The sequence below is a fragment of the Antechinus flavipes genome, chromosome 2, assembly GCF_016432865.1.
Source record: "Antechinus flavipes isolate AdamAnt ecotype Samford, QLD, Australia chromosome 2, AdamAnt_v2, whole genome shotgun sequence".
Lineage (NCBI taxonomy): Eukaryota > Metazoa > Chordata > Mammalia > Dasyuromorphia > Dasyuridae > Antechinus > Antechinus flavipes.
Genome location: NC_067399.1, coordinates 276,187,501 through 276,210,651, shown reverse-complemented (window position 1 = coordinate 276,210,651; position 23,151 = coordinate 276,187,501). Strand labels below are relative to the sequence as shown.

General features: G+C 34.3%; 1 protein-coding gene across 2 annotated transcripts in view; it reads left to right on the top strand.

Annotated features, from left to right (window-relative positions):
• The window catches only part of UBR1 (ubiquitin protein ligase E3 component n-recognin 1), a 153,875-nt gene extending 131,056 nt beyond the window's left edge, over nt 1-22,819 (top strand). Inside the window, exons 39-47 of one of the 2 annotated variants that reach the window (XM_051977172.1) lie at nt 4,266-4,416; nt 9,891-9,978; nt 11,535-11,668; nt 12,921-13,029; nt 13,734-13,790; nt 14,056-14,133; nt 15,756-15,926; nt 18,857-18,958; nt 20,037-22,819. In XM_051977172.1, the coding sequence (XP_051833132.1) occupies nt 4,266-4,416; nt 9,891-9,978; nt 11,535-11,668; nt 12,921-13,029; nt 13,734-13,790; nt 14,056-14,133; nt 15,756-15,926; nt 18,857-18,958; nt 20,037-20,178 (1,032 nt within the window). In that variant the 3' untranslated portion in view covers nt 20,179-22,819. Of the gene's footprint in view, nt 1-4,265; nt 4,417-9,457; nt 9,646-9,890; nt 9,979-11,534; nt 11,669-12,920; nt 13,030-13,733; nt 13,791-14,055; nt 14,134-15,755; nt 15,927-18,856; nt 18,959-20,036 lie in introns of those variants that run through there. The other variant, XM_051977173.1, reaches the window with a different exon arrangement.
• The last annotated feature ends 332 nt before the right edge of the window (nt 22,820-23,151 follow it).

The following is a 23,151-nucleotide window of genomic DNA, read 5'->3' as shown; positions in this document are numbered from 1 at the left end:
AGACACAAGTCTTACATACCACACAGAAACTTTATGCTCCATATCTTGAAAGCTTTCTTTGAAAAAGAAACAGAAAGCCCAGTACGTGGTTTCAAATAATATGATGGAAAATGAATTTGATCATAATTTGATAAGCAGAAAAAAATAATTTCTTAATTATATTGGAATCATCCTTGAATCACTTATTTGTGTATAGGCAGACCACTGGCTTATTAGATAAAAGCTCAAAATTCACATGAGAGAGAATGAGGGAGATTTAACAGCAAACTTTTAACTCTTAAGGATGGAGAAGTCGATACATTTGTTTGGAATCCATCATCACAGTCAAGAATGTCCTTATAGCGGGCAGCTAGTAGCGCAGTGGATAGAGCACCAGCCCTGAAGTCAGGAAGACCTGAGTTCAAATAAGACATTTAACACTGCCTGATTGTGTGACCCTGGGCAAGTCACTTAATCCCAATTGCCTCGGCAAAAAAAGGATAAAAAAAAAGAATACTTATAAAGGGAAATAGAAACAACAATGAAAAAACAGTTGGGTAAAGCAGCAAACAATTCTCAAAGTATCTGAAAGAAAGGAAAATACCAAAGATATGAGAAAAATCTTGAATCTCATTACTAACAAAAAATGCTAACCAAGAGAACATCAGTAACTTCCAAAATCTATTTTTCCATCTATTTAAAGTTTTTATTAGAATAATTATTCACATTATCTTTACATTTTCATGTAGGCTACATCCTTATCCTCATACAGTTGACTGAAAGGTGGTAGGGAATACTAGAACCTACTGTGCCTATTATTTTTTACTTTTAAAAATCAGTTGATTTGCCTTTAAAAATCATTTGATTTGGCAGAGCAAAACACCACCTTAAAGGCTATTCTCCAATAAAACATCTCCCTTCTGTCAAAATCAAATATTCTGAAAAATATAACAACAGAAATAATTTTGTTTGGTAACTTTCTAATTATTAATATCAAACAAGGAATAAAGTAGGGAAATATGTACCTGCCCTGTCATAGAGATGATCCAGACCTCAAATCAAACAAGAATTCTCTGTAGATCATAAGATTCTCTGTATGCACTTGTTTGTAAATATCATTGTAATAAATGTATCAAACATTGAAACATTGTTGAAGCTCTTAAATGAAACACAGTCACCTAAAAGAGTTCGGTTTTAACTAGTCTTTAAAGAAAAAAACAACTAAACAAAATGTCTATTGGACAGATGATATAGTTTATCCATCAATGTATACATATCCTATATATACACTAAAAATGGACAGTCATTTGGACTTAGACCTAAACAGAAGTGTGCTAGATAGACTATTTTAGGAAAAGTCCAAAGTTTTTTTTAATGACATCAGATTTCTCCCTAAAATAAAGATGCATTGTTTTAATTTTTATTTCTGGTAAGATTATATGATTGCAAAAAACAGAATGCTATAGTTTTAAAAGAATTGAAATTCTGTGGGTCATCCAGAGAACAGTGGAAAAGCTCCTTCCACTGAAAATGGTGGTCATGAGTAAATTGTAATACATCACAAAGAAAGAATCATAAAAAAGAGATCATGTCATCTGAGACACATAAGATCAAAAAAGAAAGTGATTTGAAAATGAGAGAATGGGTAACCCAGAAGGTCCATTGGTATCTTTGTGTTGTTAGGAGAAGTCAAAGACAACTCCTCCTTCCCCACTTCCATCCCTGCCTTTCATGCAGCAAACTTAAAGGGGCACCAGAATAAGAGACATAGAGGACAGATAAGCATAGATGAGTTGCTGCTTGTATCAGTGGAGGAATTAATCCCATTAATAAGATCACATATCCAAGTTTTTTTTGAGTATTTGAGCAGTGAAAAGAGATTTAAATTTCTTTATTTTAAAAATATTTTTCATTTAAATTTATATCCATTGTTGAGTAGGAGAATTCTGGGTCTTTGACTCAGTTAAATATATTATTCATTCATTTAATATTCAGTAAATATGTTAAGGATCTAATTTGTTTTTTGTTTTTTAATTTAAATTTTATTTTATTTAATAATAACTTTGTATTGACAGAATCCATGCCAGGGTAATTTTTTACAAAAACATTATCCCTTGCACTCGCTTATGTTTCGATTTTTTTCCCCTCCCTCCCTTCACCCCTCCCCCCAAGATGGCAAGCAGTCCTATAAATGTTAAATATGTTGCAGTATATCCTAGATACAATACATATTTGCATAACCGAACAGTTCTCCTGTTGCACAGGGAGAATTGGATTCAGAAGGTAAAAATAACTCGGGAAGAAAATCAAAAATGCAAATAGTTCACATTCGTTTCCCAGTGTTCCTTCTTTGGGTGTAGCTGTTTCTGTCCATCATTTATCCATTGAAACTCAGTTAGGTCTCTTTGTCATAGAAATCCACTTCCATCAGAATACATCCTCATACAGTATCGTTGTCGAAGTGTATAATGATCTCCTGGTTCTGCTCATCTCACTTAGCATCAGTCCATGTAGATCTCTCCAGGCCTCTCTGTATTCATCCTGCTGGTCATTCCTTACAGAGCAATAATATTCCATAACATTCATATACCACAATTTACCCAGCCATTCTCCAATTGATGGGCATCCATTCATTTTCCAGTTTCTAGCCACTACAAACAGGGCTGCTACAAACATTTTGGCACATACAGGTCCCTTTCCCTTTTTTAGTATCTCTTTGGGGCATAAGCCCAATAGAAACACTGCTGGATCAAAGGGTATGCACATTTTGATAACTTTTTGGGCATAATTCCAGATTGCTCTCCAGAATGGTTGGGTTCGTTCACAACTCCACCAACAATGCATTAGTGTCCCCATTTTCCCGCATCCCCTCCAACATTCATCATTATTTTTTCCTGTCATCTTAGCCAATCTGACAGGTGTGTAGTGATATCTCAGAGTTGTCTTAATTTGCATTTCTCTGATCAATAGTGATTTGGAACATTCTTTCATATGAGTGGTAATAGTTTTAATTTCATCATCTGAAACTTGTCTGTTCATATCCTTTGACCATTTATCAATTGGAAAATGGCTTGATTTCTTATAAATTTGAGTCAGTTCTCTATATATTTTGGAAATGAGGCCTTTATCAGAACCTTTGACTATGAAGACGTTTTCCCAGTTTGTTGCTTCCCTTCTAATCTTGTTTGCATTAGTTTTGTTTGTACAAAGGCTTTTTAATTTGATATAATCAAAATTTTCTATTTTGTGATCAGTAATGGTCTCTAGTTCATCTTTGGTCACAAATTTCTTTCTCCTCCACAAGTCTGAGAGATAAACTATCCTGTGTTCCTCTAATTTATTTATAATCTCGTTCTTTATGCCTAGGTCATGGACCCATTTTGATCTTATCTTGGTATATGGTGTTAAGTGTGGGTTAAGGACCTAATTTGTTATAGCACAATTAGTTCACTGTGGTAATCAGTAGGGAAAATACAAAATTAAGTTCTCATGGTTTGACTAGTTCTATATATTTTGGTGGTAAACAATGGGAAGATTCTTTGGATGTTGTCATTTAATTTGACTGAAGCATCTAAATTGATTTCACATGATGATTTGTAAATTTGTGTAATCAAGCACTTTTTAGCTTTTTTGAGACTTGACCCTAAAACAACAACAACAACCAAAACATTTTTTGCTTGCCTTCAGGACAAGCATTGGATGACATTTTGAGCTGTCCTGGAGGACAGGAACCCTTAAGGGATAAGGATCAGGTTTTGATTAGATGGTTTCCAATGTTCCTTCCAGTCTAAATTTTACTATGATCCTTTGATTTATATTCAATTGGTGCATTCTACCATGTGTACTTGTCTCATTCCTCTATTAGATTTTAAACTTAAGAAAATGAATGTTTTAATCATCTTTGTATCAATGCGAAAGTTAGCCCAGTTTTTAAAATATATTAGATACTCAGTGAAATTGAATTAAGGAAGGAATCTGGCTTATTGGCTCTCTTTGCTTTCTGCCTGATCTAGTACTCATTATTGCTGGCATATCTGTCACTTTGGAGAGTTGTCCTGATGGTGAGATGGGAGTTAACCTCTTTAATAGCTGCTTCCAATTTGGTGACAAGAACAACTTAACCTCTTATACCCAGTGACATATTACTTGGTACTTTTCTGTGTAAGTGGTAGTAAAAGTTTGTGAAAATTTAAACCACTCTGGAACATTTTCATATAGTTGTGAGACCGATTTTGTTGGTCTTTACTTTACAGATATTGGTGTTCATTTCTTTTTTCCTTTCACAGGTGGGTGCTGTTTCTTCTTTCCCATCTTTGTATTGGGATGATGCTGTTGCCTTGCAACCTTCATCAGTTAGCTCTTCCTATAACCACCTCTATCTCTTCCATTTGATTACGATGGCTCATGTATTCCAGATACTTCTCACCATAGAGACAGGTAAAGTTCCCTCCACTTTGGTGGCCATGTATAACATTCCTTTCCTCTATACTCATTTTTTTTTTCTGTCTTCATAGCACAGAGAATTAATTTTGCTTATGATAAGTCATCCCATATTTCTACAGTGATTTTTTTTGGTGAAGCATCATTCTTTTACTTAAGAATAAATTCTAATTGTGAGGGGAAAAGTAAAAATGACTATGAGAAAATTATACAACTGAACTACCTGTCCTCATTTCTCTGATACTGCCATAGATACATGTAGATAGCTTTTGGATTCTTAAAATTTCTCATTCCAGATACTACAGCTTCAATTTCTCCATAAGAATATTACCCTTAATATATATCTCTTCACACTTTTAGTCATTTAACAGGCTTGCCAAAATTTGCTGCATTTAAGTAGGCTTTTGGGCATACTTACAGTGAATCTTTATTGTGCTCCTGCTTATGAGAAAGAATAAATGCCTTAGGAGAAATAAGGATAGATAATAAGACAAAAGTATGTTGGCTTTTCAAGAAGGACTCAGAAGAAAGTTGATCTCTATTGCTGAGCCACTCATGGCTTTGGTACCATATCAGAGATCCACTCAGACTTCATATTCCTTGTTCCTTAATTCCCTAAAAGGCCACTCGTTGTTAAAAGATTGACTGAGATTCTTTAGCATTCTCCAACATAAACATTTCTTCCAACATTAATTAACAAGGATGAAAAGGCATCATTGGAGAGACAAAATTGAGAACATTCTTTAAAACAAAACAAAAAAACCATGTCTGCATCTTCAAAGTTTAAAATCCTTCCAATTTTTTTTCCTATTGACAGATAATAAGCAAGAATGTGACCAGGGACCCTAGTGTATGGGCTATAATAATGTATAGCAAAGGAATCACCTAGTAGCTTATAAATGGTGAGAAAATCAGGAGATTAGGTGGAGCCAGATAGTCTTAGTAAAAAAAAAAAAGGGGGGGGTGGAGAATTCCTCCCATAACTTTGTGAATTATTATATTGTTTGCTGATGACACCAAGCTCAAGATATAGTAATAAGGATGGATACTTCTTTCAGAATGATCTCAATTTCATGAGAAGTGATCAGAAACAAAGAGAATGAAATTTAATGTGTTACAGCAGAGTTATATAGCATATGCAAATCATAAAAAAGGATATAGTGTAATAATTAAAAAAGCATACGGTATAAAAAATACAAAATGTTTGTGATATAGAAAGAAATCAGTGGGAAATTCATGGTAAATAACAATGTAGATAATAACTCAATTTTTTCATTCTTTTGTGATTTACAAAATACCTTCCTCACAACAATTGCTCTGAATTGAGCAATCTATTTGCCGTACACCATGTAGAAAAATACTGGCAGGACATAACCAAAGTGCAGTCCTAGACCAGTCACACAGCTGATTTGCTAGCAAATGACAACAGATAGACTAGCTTTTTTTTTTTTTTTTAGCAGATAGAGTTTGATCAGCAGTCTTTTGATAAATTTCTCACTAGACCATTATTAAATGCCTACTGTATGCAATTAAACTGTAACTTCTTATAGCTTTGCCACTCCCCCCATTCCCTTCCTCCCTTTTCTTCTCTCCTTCCCCCTCCTATCCCTTTCCCTCCTCAGGTCTTATTTCTCCCATTAACCAGTAGAAGATATCCAGGAATTCTGTACCACTTGTGATTAATCACATAATACATTTTTGAACACATAATTTCTATGTGTTAGGGTCGCTGAAGAAAACAAAGAGGTATGACTTCAAGGCATTTGTACTCTTAGTTTATAGGTAACATAACATAACATAGTAGCTAACAACCAGAACTATAACAGATACCTTTCAGTGATCTTGGATTGGTGTCCTGGACCAGAATTCCAGTTGCTCTGTCCTAGTTAAAAGTTTGATAACAGTAGATAGGCTATAATAAGAACCAAATGAATAATAGACCAAAAGTGCTTTAGGACTTCATAGGAGACTGATTAGTATGATCCAAATTCTTCCAGAAAAATTAGATAAAGGAGTTTAGACTCTGCCTAAAAGAAGGAGTAGTAACCCTATAAATGGTGAGGATGAGGTAGATCTATATGACAAAGATCAGAGCTATAAATAGCAGCCAGTTTTATAAGTGGGGCTTTGAAAATAAAACAGTATTTGAAGGTTATCAGTATAGAAAAGATGATTGCTTTGCATTAATCTTTTTACTCCTTGAATTCACATATAAATAACTACATTAAGATCATTTTTAAGTACATATTTGAAGGAAGAGGTACATTTATATGTCACATAATTTGATATTTCAGGGAACTATGATTTTGTTTGTTTATGTGTTCTCACAGCCATTCCCTCTGTCTTCCTGGGGAAATAAAAATCATTATTTTCTTTTACAATGAACTTTTCTAACTTTGATGATGAGCTTCTCAGATCTAGTAAGAGATAAAATAAGGGGTCAGAGCATAATAACTTCTCTGCACTTCAGCAATGGAGCTTTGACTTCTGCATTCTTGAATCTGACTCCTGAGAGGGAGAATGGAACTGGAACAGGACTTTAGTCAGATAGATTTCATACCTGTTTTATTTAGTTCAGCAAATATTTATTTGTCACCTCATATACACACAATATGCATTTGGGATACAGTGACAAAAACCAAGAAAAAGTCATTCCTTTCAAGGGCGCTTACTTTTTTGAGTAATGCAGCATGTGTAAGAATACTATAATGAAAAAAGGCACTTTTTAGTTCAATAACCATTAAGTACCAATGAGGTGGAAAGCACCATGTCAGGTGCTAGATACTCAGGCAAAAGCAATAGTATCCAGACCTAAAACAACTTCCATTCTACCAGAAGAGAAAACATATTATAATCATAATACTTAACATTTATACAGTGCTTTAAAGTTTACACAAAGCTTTACAAATACTTTCATTTGATCCTTTCAACAACCCTGGGAGGTAAGTACTGTTACTCTCATTTTACAGATAGGGAACTTGAGTAGAGCATTACTGGCCAGTTGACTTGCCCAGATAGTAAATAGATTTGAACTTGGGTCTATTTGTCTTTGTATCCATCACTTTATCCACTGTACCTTTTGCTCCTAACATGTAAACAGATAAGTAAATACAAATCCAATTGAAAAGAGTGAGAGCACTAGGGACAGTCAGGAAGGGCTTCCCAAAGAGATTGTACCTGTGCTAATCCTTGACAAAAGTTAAGGATTCCAATAGGCACAGTTTGATTACACCATTCATTCAAGGTTTGGTAAATTCTAGGAATGGCAGGTAGGCCAGTTGAGCTATAACAAAAAATGTTAAGGGAAGTAGTATGAAGTAAGTCTTCAATGATTAGCTGGTCTTTCCATTTCCAGGCCTAGTAGAAATTATATAAATAGTTATCTGTAGATATCTATATCTTAGTCTATGGTTTAAAGGGTCCCTTAGATCCTTTCAAGGAGTCTATAAGATCAAAACTATTTTAATGATAATGACCATGACACTTTAAATTCTAATATGGTAAATATTGATAGGTATAACCTACATGAGTAAATGTTCCTTGGGATGGCCTTCATTAACTTTTAAGAGTATAAATGGGTTCCAAGGCCAAAAAGTTTGAGAATCACTGATACACACACACACACACACACACACACACACACACACACACAAAATCAAAGTTTAAACCAGTATATCTCATATATGTGTACACATACATACATACATGAAAACATCTTAGACCTTCTTCTGTAACCAACCCTTACTGTCATACATTTTACATCTGTTGACTTTCTGTCCTGTTTTCACTATCTAAATTCAGTCCTACATTACACCTTACCTATACTGTGTGGACTACATGTTCTACTGCCATTATTCCAGTCTTAACAAATCTGTCATTTGTTATGTCAAAACTTTCATTCCCCATTGTCCACCAAATGAAATCCAATTTCCCCATCATATCTCTCAAGGCCTTCATTGATCTAATCCCAATCTATTGTTCCAAATATATCACTTAAGCACTCCATGAATCTTGTATTGGAGCCAAATTGAACAACTTCCCATTGCTGAAACATTATTTACACATTCTTATCTCCATTGCTTTGATCACTGTTTTTACCCCAACACCTAGAATTCTCTTTCTTCTAAATTCTACTTATAAAAAACTCTTCAAAGCCCAGCTCACTTAACCATCTCTTTCATGGATCTTCTTTTCTTTCCAAGTCCTGCCAGTGGAAAGGAATTTATCCTGTGAATTCTAATAGTACTTTGTACCTTTTTTATTCCCTTATGTTCAGTTTTGTATTATAGGTTTTTGTAAGCACATCTTCTCTTATCCTCCCTCATTTTTTTCCTTTATTCATCCTTTTATATGTTACAGCTCCTAGCACAGTGTCTTGTAGTGGAAGGAGAAAGGAAAAAGTATTTATTAAGTATCTACCATGTACAGGCATTGTGCTTTACAAGTATTATTTCATTCCATCCTCTCAACAACTCTGGGGGTTAGGTGCTGTTATTATCCGTTTTACAATTGAGAAAACTCAGGCAGACATATTAAGTGACTTGTTTAAGGTCATATAACCTGTTAATGTCTGAGACTGGATTTGAATTCAGGTTTTCCTCATCTAAACCTAACACTATTCTATTATACTACCTTATAGTATACCTTACTAGTGGTATAACTTAAGTAAATTTCAAATGAAAAACTTAAGAATACATAAATAATATGAGACATTAAAACTTCCTTACCCTTTATGTTCAATACTGCTTTGAGTATTGTGGACATTTATAAGATCAGCCATGAAAGAGAGATATGGAATTCCCAGAAAGAATTCAGAAGAGAAACATAGAAAACTAAAAGCATGAGATAAAATATAAGAGGAAAAACTAAAGTATATGGCATATTTTTCAGCCTAAAAGCTTAAAGGCAATTTATAATTTTTCAGGAATATGAAGCACTTTCATATGATTGGATTGGGTTGACAAGGGAGGTTGTGGAAATCCCTTCTCTGAAAGTTTTAAAAATTAAGATAGATTCTCATCTTTCTGGGATGGTTTAGGTATGGCCTTGCGTGAAGACAGGGGGATGACCTAAATGACCTCACAAAGTCCCTTCCAGCCCTATGATTCTAAGATTGAGCTTGGTGGCAGCAGCAGCAGGAGCAGCAATCTGCTTCCCCATTTGCAGGTTGAATTCCTACCAGCCTGGCTAAAATTCCTAGACACTCAGGGTAGGTAGATGACTGCTAATCTATGTGATTATTATGTTAATGGTCAACATTTATTAAACACCCATATTTGGCAAGGTCTTGATCTAGCAAAGTTGACATAACAGTACTAATCTGCAGAATTAACCATTTGAAGTCAAAAGTCCCCTTTTGCATTTTTTTAAAGGCCATATAAAGCATCTCCGCCCCCTGGAACATAGGGTTTGAAATTTGTAACTGAGAAAGTAAATAAGTGAAATCACTTTATGGGTTATTTTCTTCACAGACAGCCTACCTACCCAGTTACAAGAAGAAAGTGAGGAGGCTCGTTCTGCATCTTCTCTCTACTCAGAAATTTCTCAGTATATTGGTGGGTAAGTAGCACTTTGAGTTTGTTCAAGAAAATTTTCAACCAAGAAAAGTAGGATCTTTTGGGAAAAACATACCTATCTAGCTAGGTTCTAGTAATTTTGGGTTAAAAGGAGAGATCAGACAGAAAGCAAAAAATTTATTAGCATGCTAAGGAAGACTGATATTCTCTCTGAGAGCAGTGATAGACTCCTAGAGAACAGAATTGATTGATTATAACTTTTCAAGCCCACTTCGAACCCACAGTCAATCAGCAGCATTTTGCACTAACTTAGATAGGTAAGTAAAGCATTTCACAGGTGAAGGAGGGATGAAGAAAGAAGGGGAATCAACTAGAAGAGAAAAGGGAAGTATTTGGGATGCAATTAGCAGATTTATTATCAAAATAAAACATTCTCTGTTAAAAGGCATGAGACTAAGGAAAATGAGGAAATACTTTAAAAATTATGAAAATAAAAGTCCTTTTAGATTATACTGCAAAGTTTCTTATCCGAGAATAAAATGTAGCCATATGCACATGGTGACTGTTTGCATTGTAGAATTATTATGAATATTATATTTATTTCTACAATATTCATTACATGAATAAAATTAATAATTATGAACATATATAAATTGTAAGTCTTATAAATAATATGAATGTTTTATGTAATTTCATTGTATTTATAAATTATTATATTTAATGTTTGACTTTATTTGCCACTGATGAATAAATATAAGGTCTGTGATAACAATATGATTTTATGAAGTAAGGCCTCAGTGGACCATGTGAACAAATAACCTAAACTGTTTCTGAAAATAAAATGGACTTTGGACTAACTTTTTAAAAGGAATGTTACAGGAATATAGAAATTATTCTTTCAATTCTGTAACTCAAGTGATCATTTTATGACTCTTCATTTAGCTACACACTTGGTCATTTTAGAGAAATCAAGACTAAGTAATGTTAGTAAAATATTTTGATACTACAGAAGTTTAAAGTATCACACTTCTATTTTATTCCTGTATATTTGCTGCCAGGCTTCCCCAGTCTTCCTTTTTTTTTTCTTATAACAGGGAAATAGCAAAGAAGCCAAGAGAATATTGATTGATATTGTAACTACTTACTTGTATTGGTGTTTTATTATTTATATTTTTCTGATTTATAACTGGTGGGTAATACTTTCATATTCAAAGAATATGAGTCTTAAAGTAAAATGTTTTGCAGCATGAAATTCTTAATTGCTTTAATTTTTTTAAAAACATGATTAAATTTTTTTTTCATTTTGTAATGAATATAATTTCATAATAAAAAAAGGACAGGAAGTAGGGGGAAGAATGGTTTCATTGCTATAGAAAATAGTGAAAGTTGTTAGAAATATTGTTTTCCCTCCCAGAAAATTATAGAACAAATTCTAAATAAACATATCTTCAACTTTTTTTAGTCCTAAATAGTTAGAAAATAAAATATAGGCAAAAATTCTGTTTTTGTTATTGTTTTAAGAAAATGAAGTTTAAGACCTTAGGATTACATTCTTTTCACTATTTTGATTTATACTCTTTTGAAATTTCTGTCCTGTAGATGTATCAGCTGTGATGTTCCTGGTTGGTATTTATGGGATTGTGTGAAGAAAGGCATTATCCCTTACCTTCGATGTGCTGCTTTATTTTTTCATTATTTGCTAAGAGTGCCACCACCTGAAGAATTACTTTCAGGTAAAAAAGAATAGTATTCTGTACTGAAAATAAACCAGAGAGTTTCCTCCTTCAAGTTCAAGAATAGAAGCTATACAGTTTAATAAAGTAGGAAAACAACTCTCCCATGGAAACAAACACAGTCTGTTCTCATACTTTATACATAGATTAGCCCTGGCATTGAGCTAATGTTGCATCTTCAGATCTGTCAGAAATGATACCATAAAAAAACTTCATATTCTCAAGTCACATCTTGGCCTGTGTTTAGAATAGTCCTTTCACATGTAAAGTGTACACATGAAGACAGAACAGGTGCAGTTGGAAGCATGTTTTTATAAGATATGTATCATTTCTTCTTTGTTTGGCTGTGATAATAGATGGTATCAACAGAAAAGATGGCCTGATAACCCAACCCTCCATGCCTGGCCTAGTGAATGTGTATTCTTTAACATAAAAGCAAGAATAAAGCCTGTTTTAACTTAGAATAACACTCCGTTGGACTAAAGATTCCTGCTCTGCTGCCTCACAGATGGGATCATCTGGTTTCAGATTCTTAGGCATAAGTTTTGTTTAGTACTTAAGAATTTGGCTTTTATTTTGATTGATCATATTATACATAGTCCATGTGATTTTAAGCTGTAAGGGATCTCAATAACTGGTCCCCTCTCATTTTATGATGAGGCAACTGAGGACCAGAGATGTTTTAACTTCCCCAACATCATCCAGATTCAAAGTAACAAAGTCAGGAATCAAACCAAACCCCTAAATTGAAACCTAGTGTTCTTTCTACAGGAACATACTACCCAGAACCAAGATTTGTTCTAACTTCACCTTCACTCCATTTTTATTAGGACTTTCTGAGTTAGCTCTTATCAAATAGTGGTTTTTGCACCTTGAGATCTGAGTTTAGGAATCAGAAAGCCCTCTAGGTTGTAAGTTTCCACAAGCTTCAATCTTTTCTCATGACATATTAAATCAAAGGGGTGAATTTACCTCTTGACTAAAACCTTACTTTAGCCAACATATATGCCTTGTAACTCTTAAAATTATTGATACAGTAAATGGTTTTTTTCCCTAGCAATTATGAATACACAGATATTTCCTAATGTTTTGTTTTGTTCTTTCATATGGTTTCACTGCACAGATGATGACTTATTTGTAAACTTCAAAATCATGAAGTTACAAAGGATATAAAATAGATAGAAACTCTACTAACATGATCCCTAATATGAGATAATATATTTTTACTAAACTTGTATTTCTTCTCTTGCAGTTTGTGAGGAAGGTCAATTCAATGCACTCTGTAGCTATTTATCCTTACCCACCAATCTGTTCCTGCTTTTCCAAGAATATCGTGATACTATAAACCCCTTACTCCAGAGGTACTAAACAGGCAAAATATCATTTTAACTGGGTATTGGGATAATGCAGAATTTTAGAAATTTTGAAAGACTGCAAGTTTATACCAACCAGGAAGTTAATTGCTTTCTCTTACTTACTTAAAAGAATGTCAACTCTGCTGGCTTTGCTTTTGCCCATCCTCTCCTTTTATTTTCTTTCTTCTCTTTTTCATTCCTCTCTACATTTTCTCCCCCTCTCCCTTTTCTTCTTCTCTTCTTGCCCTACCTTCCTCTACCATTCTTGCCCCTCTCTTCTTTTTCCCTTCTTTCTTCTCCTATACTCCACATTCCCTTATCCTGCAATCAGTCTGTCATGATTTGTGTAGAGCGTAATTGTTACAGGTTATGTTAATTTTAGTCAAAATTTTATTATTCTTAGAATTTGGGACTGTTAAACTTGCTGTTATGAAAGTTTATTTAAGTATATTGTGTTTATTCCATTTCAACCTTTATAATCAAGATCCATGGCATAATAACATCATTATGACAATCCATGGCATAACATAATAATGACAGTTATAGAAGAAAGGAATTAAAGGAAAATAAGATAAGAGATGTCAGATTAAGAGAAATGGGAAACAAAGAGTAGGAGAAAAAAGCCATATTCTTTGGCTGTTGATTTTTAGTTGTGATATCATACTCACCTTTTTGTTGTTGTTGTTGGGGGGTGCGATTCTGCTATACAGGTGGTGTTCTGATCCTGCCTTACAAAGCCTTTTGAAAGGAAAAAACACTGTGGTCAGGTGGGTTCTGCTTTTTCAACTTTTCTTTCTATGTCCTCAGAACAATGCTAAGGCAAAACAAGATTCACAGTCTAACAGTAGATAATTAGGGAGATTAAAAAAAAAAAAAGACAGTGTAAATTAAAATGTGCTAGTGTGTGTCATAGACTTTTTTATTATAAGAATTTATTTACTCCCTTCTGATAATCTTAATTCTCTTCCCTCACTCTAGTCTATTTTAACTTTGTACTCATATGAAATGTGATTTCTTATATTAAATGCTTAGGTACCCTAGGAAAAGAAACAAATTGATAGAACTTCCAGAAGACTACAGCTATCTCCTAAACCAGGCTTCTCAATTCAGGTAAGAAGGAATTATTCAAAAAAAAAAGATAATTTTTTCCCTTAAATCTTTTATTCTTTTAATTAAACAATTCTTATTTCTTCAACTGATTCATGTACAATTTCCGGTGTTCTTACCATCCTCTCAGTATGATCCAGCCTGTCATGGTGCATTCTAAAATATGGTACCCTTCCTGGACATAGTACACCAAATGGGATCTGTTGAGGACAGAAGGACTGAAGGCTAGCCCCTTGGTCACTTTACTCATTATGGTTCTGTTGATGCAGTGTTAAGTTAGCTTGAGATTTTCTGGTTGCCCTATCATATGGCTGATTCATTAAACTCAAGGTCCACTAAAATCCCAGGGTCATACAACCAACATGTATCAGAAGCAGGACATGAACCTCAGTTCTTCCTGGCTTCCAAAACCAATCCCTCTGTTCATCACACTATAATAGTGCCTATCATTTTAAAGCACTTGAAGGCCTGCAAAGTACATTATATATACTCTCTCATTTGATTTGATCAAAGTCGGATGGGGCTAGATTGTAAAGAATTTAAATGCAAAATAAAGGCATATATCTAATTTATGCTAAAGGGTAATAGGGAGCTACTAGATTTTATTGAGTAAGGTATGGAAGATATGTCAGACATGCTCTTGGGAAAATCACTTTTGGTGGCTATGGAGGAGATAGATTGAAGTGTAGAGAAAAGTAGGACCTAGAGACTAATGAAGTCACTTCAGTAGTTCAGGTGAAAGGTGATGAGTGCCTATACTCAGAAAATGGCTTCGTGAGTAAAAAAAAAGGACATATTCAAAAGATGTGATAGTGTTATGGCAATTGATTGGATATGTGGAGTGAGTGAAAGTGACAAGAAATTGAATATTACACTGAGGTTGTGATAGATTGTTTTTCAGGATATTTAGACCTAATTTATCCTATCATCAACAACATGCCTATTTCCCCATTCAGCCTCACTTTAAGTTTTATCATCGTTCACTCTTCTTGCCAATTTTATAGGTGTAAATTGGTACCTTAAAGTTATTTGTATACGTATTTCTCTTTTAGTGGACAGTTTAAACAATTTTTCAAATTATTAACTAGCAATTTGTATTTCTTCCTTTCAAAACTGTCCCTTAGCCAGTTTACTATTGAGGAATAAATACTATAGATTTGTATCAATTGGTTAGAGATTGCAGAAGTCACATTTTTTTATCACATTTGCTGAAAATATTTTTCAATTGCTTTCTGTTAAGAAAAATTTGGCTGTTATGCAAAATTTTTGGATAATCAAATCCATAATTTTTGTCTCAATAAATTTTTTTTCTTCTTTCTACAACCAAAGTAAATGTTATTCAGTTTGCATTTTATTACCAAATCTAATTAAATCATGAGGCTTCTATAAATTTAAAGTTTTTCTTCCAATGAAATTACCAAGAAACACTTTGATGAAAGTTATTTGTCAGGTATTAGAGGAAAGAAGAGGAATGTTTTTCATTAAATATTGCCTGCTTTTTAGGAGCTTTATTTTTGGGAAATAGATGCATGATTTTATAAAACAAAGACTAAAAATATTGCTTATTTTGTGTACTATGACCTTTTTTCCTCAACTTTAATTCAGTATTCTCTTTTACTTTGAAGGTGCCCAAGGTCTTCAGATGATGAACGAAAGCACCCGGTTCTGTGTCTCTTCTGTGGAACCATGTTGTGCTCTCAGAATATTTGCTGCCAAGAAATTGTGAATGGAGAAGAAGTTGGAGCCTGTATTTTTCATGCCATTCACTGTGGAGCTGGGGTCTGTATGTTTCTAAAGTAAGTAATGAGTTACTTACTTTTTTTTTTTTATGATGAATTTAGGGAATCTAGAATCCCTAAAAGGAACCTAACAATGGAAGATTGTGAGTGATTATGGATAATGATGTGATGTTTGTATATTGGTTTAGCATAAGAGTAAATTTTAGATTATCTTGAAAAATGTGCCAAATGACTATATTATTTGATGATTTTGTGGACAGTTTTGTAGATGTCTACTAAAATTTTGTTCATTGTTTTTATAAAGCAAAATATAAAATAATCATTGTCTGCAAAATAACCGGGAAAACCAGAAATGTGTTTTTGATTTTAAAAATTGTAAATCAGCAAGTCAGTAAGCACTTTTTTTTTTTTTTTTTTTTTTTTTTTTTGCTATATACATAATAGTACCTACTATGTTCCAGACATTAAATTAAGCTCTGGAGGATTCAGAGAAAGGCAAAAGATTGTTCCTTCCCTCAAAGAGCTCATATTCTAACAGGGAGGGAGAAAGAGTATAATAAACTATCACGTGGAAATAAGGTACATACAAGATAAAAAAAGAAGTAAGTAACAGAGGGAAGATATTAGAATTAAGGGGGACCAGGGAAGGCTGGAAGATGAAGTTTTAGCTAGGACTTGAAAGAATTCTTATCTCTTTCCCTTTTATCCCCACCATTACTACCTGTTCTTTTTCAGCTGAAAACTCATGCACCTAGAGCCAGTAAAAAGTATAGATCAAGAAGCTTAACAAATAAAAGACATGTGATAGACAACAAGCCAACAGCAGCCCAGATTTTTGGAAAAGAGAAAAGAAAACCATCCTTAAAGTGAAGGAGCTTGAGGGAGGAATGTGAGAAGGACAGGAGAGGGGAAAAAAAATTAATGCATTTGAAGGACTCTTTTCTTGGACAACTACCTTTTCTGGGCCTCAGTTTCTTAATTTATAGGATTAGATAACTTTTAAAGGTCTCTTTTAGCTCTTAAATTCCCTGTTTTTTTCATTTTCAGTTCTCCCAATATAAATGTACTTTGCCTGTGCCAGAATTTTTCTGAAGATGCCCATGGAATATGTGAAATTCAGACTTGGGAAGAATGTATGGATGTATGGAGAAATGTATGGAGATAGAGAAAAGGAACTAAAATTTGCATTACCTTGCTATTAAATAATTAAAGAAACTATTATTTCATATAGTGAAAGAAATCAGTGCAAAAAAAAAAAAAAAAAACAACCCATCTCAACACCTAAAAAGATGATTGCCTGTTGACCCCTTCCACCATTCATTACCTGGTAGTCAATCCTATAGTAAGAAACCTTCCCAAACTTAGTTATTATTCCCCAGACAAAAACAATACTTCATTACCAGATTCATACTCAAAGATCTCACAGTTTTTCTAGGGCCTTCTTGTGGTTGTACTTGACTGACTCTTTAAGAACTTACCCTTCAGACTAGCATAGTCTCTAATTTTTCTTTAAAACACAATACTGCATTGGAGAAGAACTTGAATAGAATAACCAACTGTTAGTTTTGTAATTCATTTGTATAATTCAGTCAGTCAGTCTAGCATTCTGAATCCTTCTGAGGATTCAGAGAAAGGCAAAAATATTGTCCCTTACCTCAAAGAACTCAGATTCTCCATATACATAGAAAATACATTCAAAGTAGTTGATAGAAAGATGTCAGAGGGATAGTAGTAATGAGGACTAGTAATGAGTTTCAAGTGGGAGAAAGTAGAGAGTGGGGAAAGAAGGTTTAATCCTGACCAAGTTCTAAAGCCCAAGGACCAAATTCCTTATATAGTATTTCACTAAGCTGGGACATCTGCAGCTTCTATATCAACCAGCTTGTCCTTTAGCTCCTTAGTTTTAACCTTTCAGTCTTATTGTAAGGGTCAAATGGGATAGCACATGAAAAATACTTCTATCTATTTTTTTCCCAAGAAATCTTTTTCTTCCTCAAGTTTTCTAGCTTATCTCTATTAATTACTTACTCCTACTCAAATTTATGTACACATTTTCTCCCACATACTATTAAGAATGAATACTTTTTGAGTACTGTCAGCATAAAGCATATGGAAAACATTATCCACACTAATGATATGCATTACTTATAGGTAGTGAAGAAATAAAATTAAAGAATTTTTTGTGTTAAACTATGGTTTGAAGGCCAAATATGGTCAACTGTTTTTATACTGGCTATGATTTTTATATCTTAAAATACAATAAAACTTTTATTTTAAAAAATAAAATCCTTCTTAGCTTTTGGGGATCTGGATTTGGCTTCTCAATATTCTGACTCTTTGTTAGATAGTAGCTAGAAAAGAAAAACATTCCTCAACTTGAACCCCAATCTGGTTAGAGATCAAAAGACTCTTAAGATTTGTAGAGCACCTCTTAGAGATATTCCAGTTTCAGATAGGACTTCCTCCAATCCTTTTTCCTCTGATATGTGCTGCTACTAGTTGTGAATCCGTTTATCTTGGTCCTATGGGATTTTTCCCTTTTTATCCCAGTGACATAAGCCTTTTTGCTTATGACGCTCCATCTTTTACTTCATGCCTGGAATGCTCTTCCTATCTCTGCCTACTGATTTCCCTAGCTACCTTTAAGCCCCAGCTGAAATCCCATTCATTACAGGAAGTTTTTCCTGACCTCCCTTAATTCTAGGACCTTCCCTCTGAGGTTACTTTTAATTTATCCTTACTTGAACTTGAACTTGTTTATTAAGGTCACTTGATAAACGTTAACAACTCATTGACTCACTGACTTTTCCATAACCTGGATTTCTAAACACATAATTTTAATAAAAGCCATGATTCTTCTTTGATGGATTTGGATTTGGATATCTGTCTTGTGGTTGTAATGGATAAAACTTCTCTTGGAATTACTTTGGCACGGCACGGTGCAGTGCTAGCACTGTTATTAAATGAATGATATTTTGTTCTTTCAGGATCAGGGAATGCAAAGTGGTCCTAATTGAAGGCAGAGCCAGAGGCTGCTTGTTTCCAGCCCCTTACCTGGATGAATATGGAGAAACAGATCCTGGGCTAAAGTAAGGACATTTGATGTTACAGAGTCACAGAGTAGTGTTTTTCAATGATGCTTTTTTGCCACATGTATACATTCAGATTGCATTTACCAACCTAATTCTGAACACAAAGAAAAAATATTAAGTTTGTCCTATTAGTATTATTGACTTGTTCTTATACCACCTTCTGTTTCATGTAATATTTTAAATATTTTGCTACTGCTCCAATTATAAAAGTATGAATTAGTATATTTAAGTATTTTTAAACAGTGATCAAAAAATAATCATAGTTAAATACCATTGTAAGAACACAGTCTGATTTTTATTGTTGTTATGCTAGAATTTTGTTGTCCTTAATATGCCTGAAAAAGAGAAGCCTAATAGTTCAAGTGGAAAATTAAAATTCCTTAAGTTATACTGTTTTGTTTTGTTTTTAAATCATAACGGTATTTGTTATCCTGTAGAGTAGTAGATTTGGGATTTTGAGGAAAGAAAACTAAAAGAATAGAAGGTTACCAGATTATGAGGAAATTATTTACTGGTTGAGTGTATGTGGTCTCCTATTATTCCAGAAAGTATTTCCTGTTCTTCATTACTGGCAAGATCCAAGTCAAAGCCCTTTTGTGTTAGTTGCTCTGTAACAATTACTCCTAGAATCACAAGATGATTCATATGTAAATAACTACCCCTTACCTCTCCATGCTGGTAAGACCAAATGAGGGCAGGGCAGTAAGCCTCCTCTGCTGAAAAGGAGAAATTGGAGTTCCCAGTATCTCCCTGAGGTCTAGGGTCTCTCACTCATGGACTTGTGTTTTGGATTGTTAGAATTTAATCAGAGTGAGGTTTTTTCCACTTGTCAAGTGTGAGTAAATATTTGTGCTATCTTCCCTCCCCTCCCCGCCTCCCAAGTCTTACTCTGAAAACTATTTCAGTAAAATAAATATGTTAAGTCAGCAAGCATTTATTAAGTGCCCACTATGCGCCTAAGTGCTGGATCCAGAGACATCCCAAGATCTCAGACTATGTGGGCTGCCAGAAAGTATTGGAGGTTGTTTGACACTCAAGCTAACTAACATGTATGTTCATTTCTTCTCCTATGAAGGAGGGGCAACCCACTGCATTTATCTCATGAGCGTTATCAGAAACTCCATTTGCTCTGGCAACAACATCGTATTATAGAAGAAATTGCAAGGAGTCAAGAAACTAATCAGATCTTATTTGGATTCAACTGGCAGTTACTTTGAGTTCCAGTTCCACAGAAGAGTCACAGATGAAGGCAATAATGAAGACAAATCTGGAATTCTGGACACATTTAGGATGACTGAGGAGGGGTGGGGGTGGGGGGTGGCAATGGGGTCATTCCTCAGTTCCTGATTCACATCTTTCAATAAAATATCCCTTAATGGATTTTTGCTTTCAATCAGCAAGCTTGATGCCTCAAGATAAAGCATATGCATACTTATATCAACGTGTCTCTGTTGTAGAACACTGAAGAAAATACTTGTGTGCCCCACAATTGTTTAAGATCCTGCTAATAGTTTAAGGAAATCATTTTCCCCTTTAGAACCTTCCCCTTGTCAATAATCATGCTAGAAACGGGAGGGCATTCCATTGTTCTGACTGCATATTTGGTGGCATTTTGGGGCAAAAACATCATATAAGAAGCTGTTGGATTTTTTTTTTTAAATCTTTGTGACACCAGTCATCAAAGTAGAGCTGCTAATTTTCATTATGACTGTTTCTGGTCTTTTGCTTAGCTCTAATCAGCTGGACCATTATTTGTATGGAAATGGCAGAAGAAAAGCAGCAGTGACAAGTTTACAGTTGAACATCATAACCATATATTCAATCAGAAAAAGAATGATAGAGGACAAGAATTTTATTAGAATGGAGGGAAAATTCCAAAGAATAAAAGTTGCCATTTCTATTCTGGGAAAATGCCCCAGATATGCCACTTGCTGCTGCTACCAGAAGTTAAACTAACTCCCTGTTTAGTCAAAGTTGCCTTCTCTAATGCAGATTTTTTTTTAGAGCTTTTTTTTTTCTTGTAAAATCCTGAGGGTTAGAATTGTGTAGTCACCCTGATGTTACAATGACTCTTAAAATCAATATCATGGACCCAGTCCTTTTTAAAACTGCACTTTCCATTTTCCAGGGCTTTGTTTCTAATAAAAGGTCACATCCTTTGTCCTGGTGCCATTATGTAACTGACAGAAATCTGCTCGGATCCTGGTGTTAAGTAGCCATAGAACCATAATAAACAGTTCCCCACTGAGCATAGAAATATTGGGCCAATTCTGTAGCAGTTTATGTCTTCCCAGAAGACTTTAAATCTTCAATTCATCATATGTGTGCAGCCTTTCATAAACTTCAGTTGTATGACAGACACAGACAATGAAAAAAAGCCATTTGATCCACAGTCTGTTTCTCTGTCTTGCTGTAACATGCAGTAATTGAGCCTCCTTGCTTTTAAATAATACTGCTCTTCAGAATCTGTCTATAGCTTTCTGGGTTCTTAGCCATAATTTTTATATCAAGGGAACTTGTTATGCAAAGCTTTAAGAAAAAGATAAATTGAAGCCCTCAAGTAGCTTCCATGTCTCCTATAACTTAGGAGTCTGAAAGATCTATTCAGAGAATGTATTTTGACCTTAATGAGGACTGTCTTCCATTTATGTACGATGCTTTCTTACCCTTTTACTTCTCTATAAAGACAGGGAACTTAGAAGTATATAAACCAGGTGTTGAGGATATACATTTGTATTTAGTTTTGTGTTTTGTTTTTTCTTTTGTTGAAGGAAAGGGAAGAACCTTTCAGAGGTATCAGAATAATCATGACTGTCATACTTGAATAATTTTACAGCTTTGATTCTAAGCACTCAAAACATTCAGAAGATAACTCGACAGTAGGAAACTTCTTGAATTATGTCAAGTTGGATGAGATTTGAAATGTTCAGTGCTCAGTTTAATAAATTCACTGATGTGGTGAAAGACACAGATTTCTTCCTTCTTGGTCTCGTCTACAGTTAGCAGGTTGCACTAATTATTTAGCTGGGATTTCTGCTGGGTGTCAGGCAACAGCAGCTAGCTGTTGATCTCCACCCTGATTCATTCCCTATTTAAATAACTTTACGAAGCAAAGGTAGATTCTTCAGAAGGAGAATTTCTTCCTGCTTTAGTAACCTTTTCCATTCAGTTCACAAACCCTGTTGTTAAGCCATTGGGCTGCCAGAGGAACTTCCTGGTAGTGGCTAGTAAAATCTTGACTGCCAAAGAATCTATCCCAAGAGATGAGCATATAGAGGCCTACTCACAACATAGTGTTGGCACTTGTGTGCAGGCTCATTGTTCAGTGTTGATATCAAAAGAGAAAATTTTAATGTAAGAAACCTTCTAACAGTTTGCACTTGTATAGTGCAAGCACAGAAATGGTGCATTCAGAAGTCATGAACAAACAAAGTCACTTTTTTTCCTATTGAACCAGGAACCTGTTCATGAGGATGCTCCTAAAGCATGTTTTTCTTATGACCGGAGAAAAGGGGCAAGAGATCTTTGCAGTAGGAAAAACATGTTTCTGTATAGTTAATTTATTATTCTAATATATGAGCTACAAGGTCATCCACTAATGGTCATTCATCATTTCATAACCTACTATGCATTTTGGTTCACTGTGAGGATAATCTATGGTGATTGTAACATGTTCATGCCACTGATTCAGATTCCATCCAGATGAACGGAAGTTCAGAAGTTATTCAAAATGATGCATATATTGATATCTTTTATTGCAAAAATGTAAATTTAAGACTTGTATAATGTTCTTGTGCTTTTTGAAATAAATATTATATGTGTATATTTAAAAAGGAAATAAAAGTGACTTATACTCTTTGGGATTTTTATCTGAAATATAAAATTGGATATCAAAAAGGTCTTCTAGATCAAAGCTTCTTGAAATATGGGTCTCAACTCTATAATGGGGTTATATAACTGTGGGGTCACAAAAAAATTTAACAACAGTAAAAGGTTTCTGAACACAATGACCAAAAATCAATTCAAAGTCAAATGCATAATGAATCTGGTGTTTCTGGCAGTGCTGGCCTATGTTGCATCATACAACTTCATTGCTGTCTCAGTTCTGAACACACGTGTACTTTGTACTGAGTGTTGCCAGAAACACTTCAGCTCAGATATGAGATGGGGTTACATAAAAATCTCTCAGG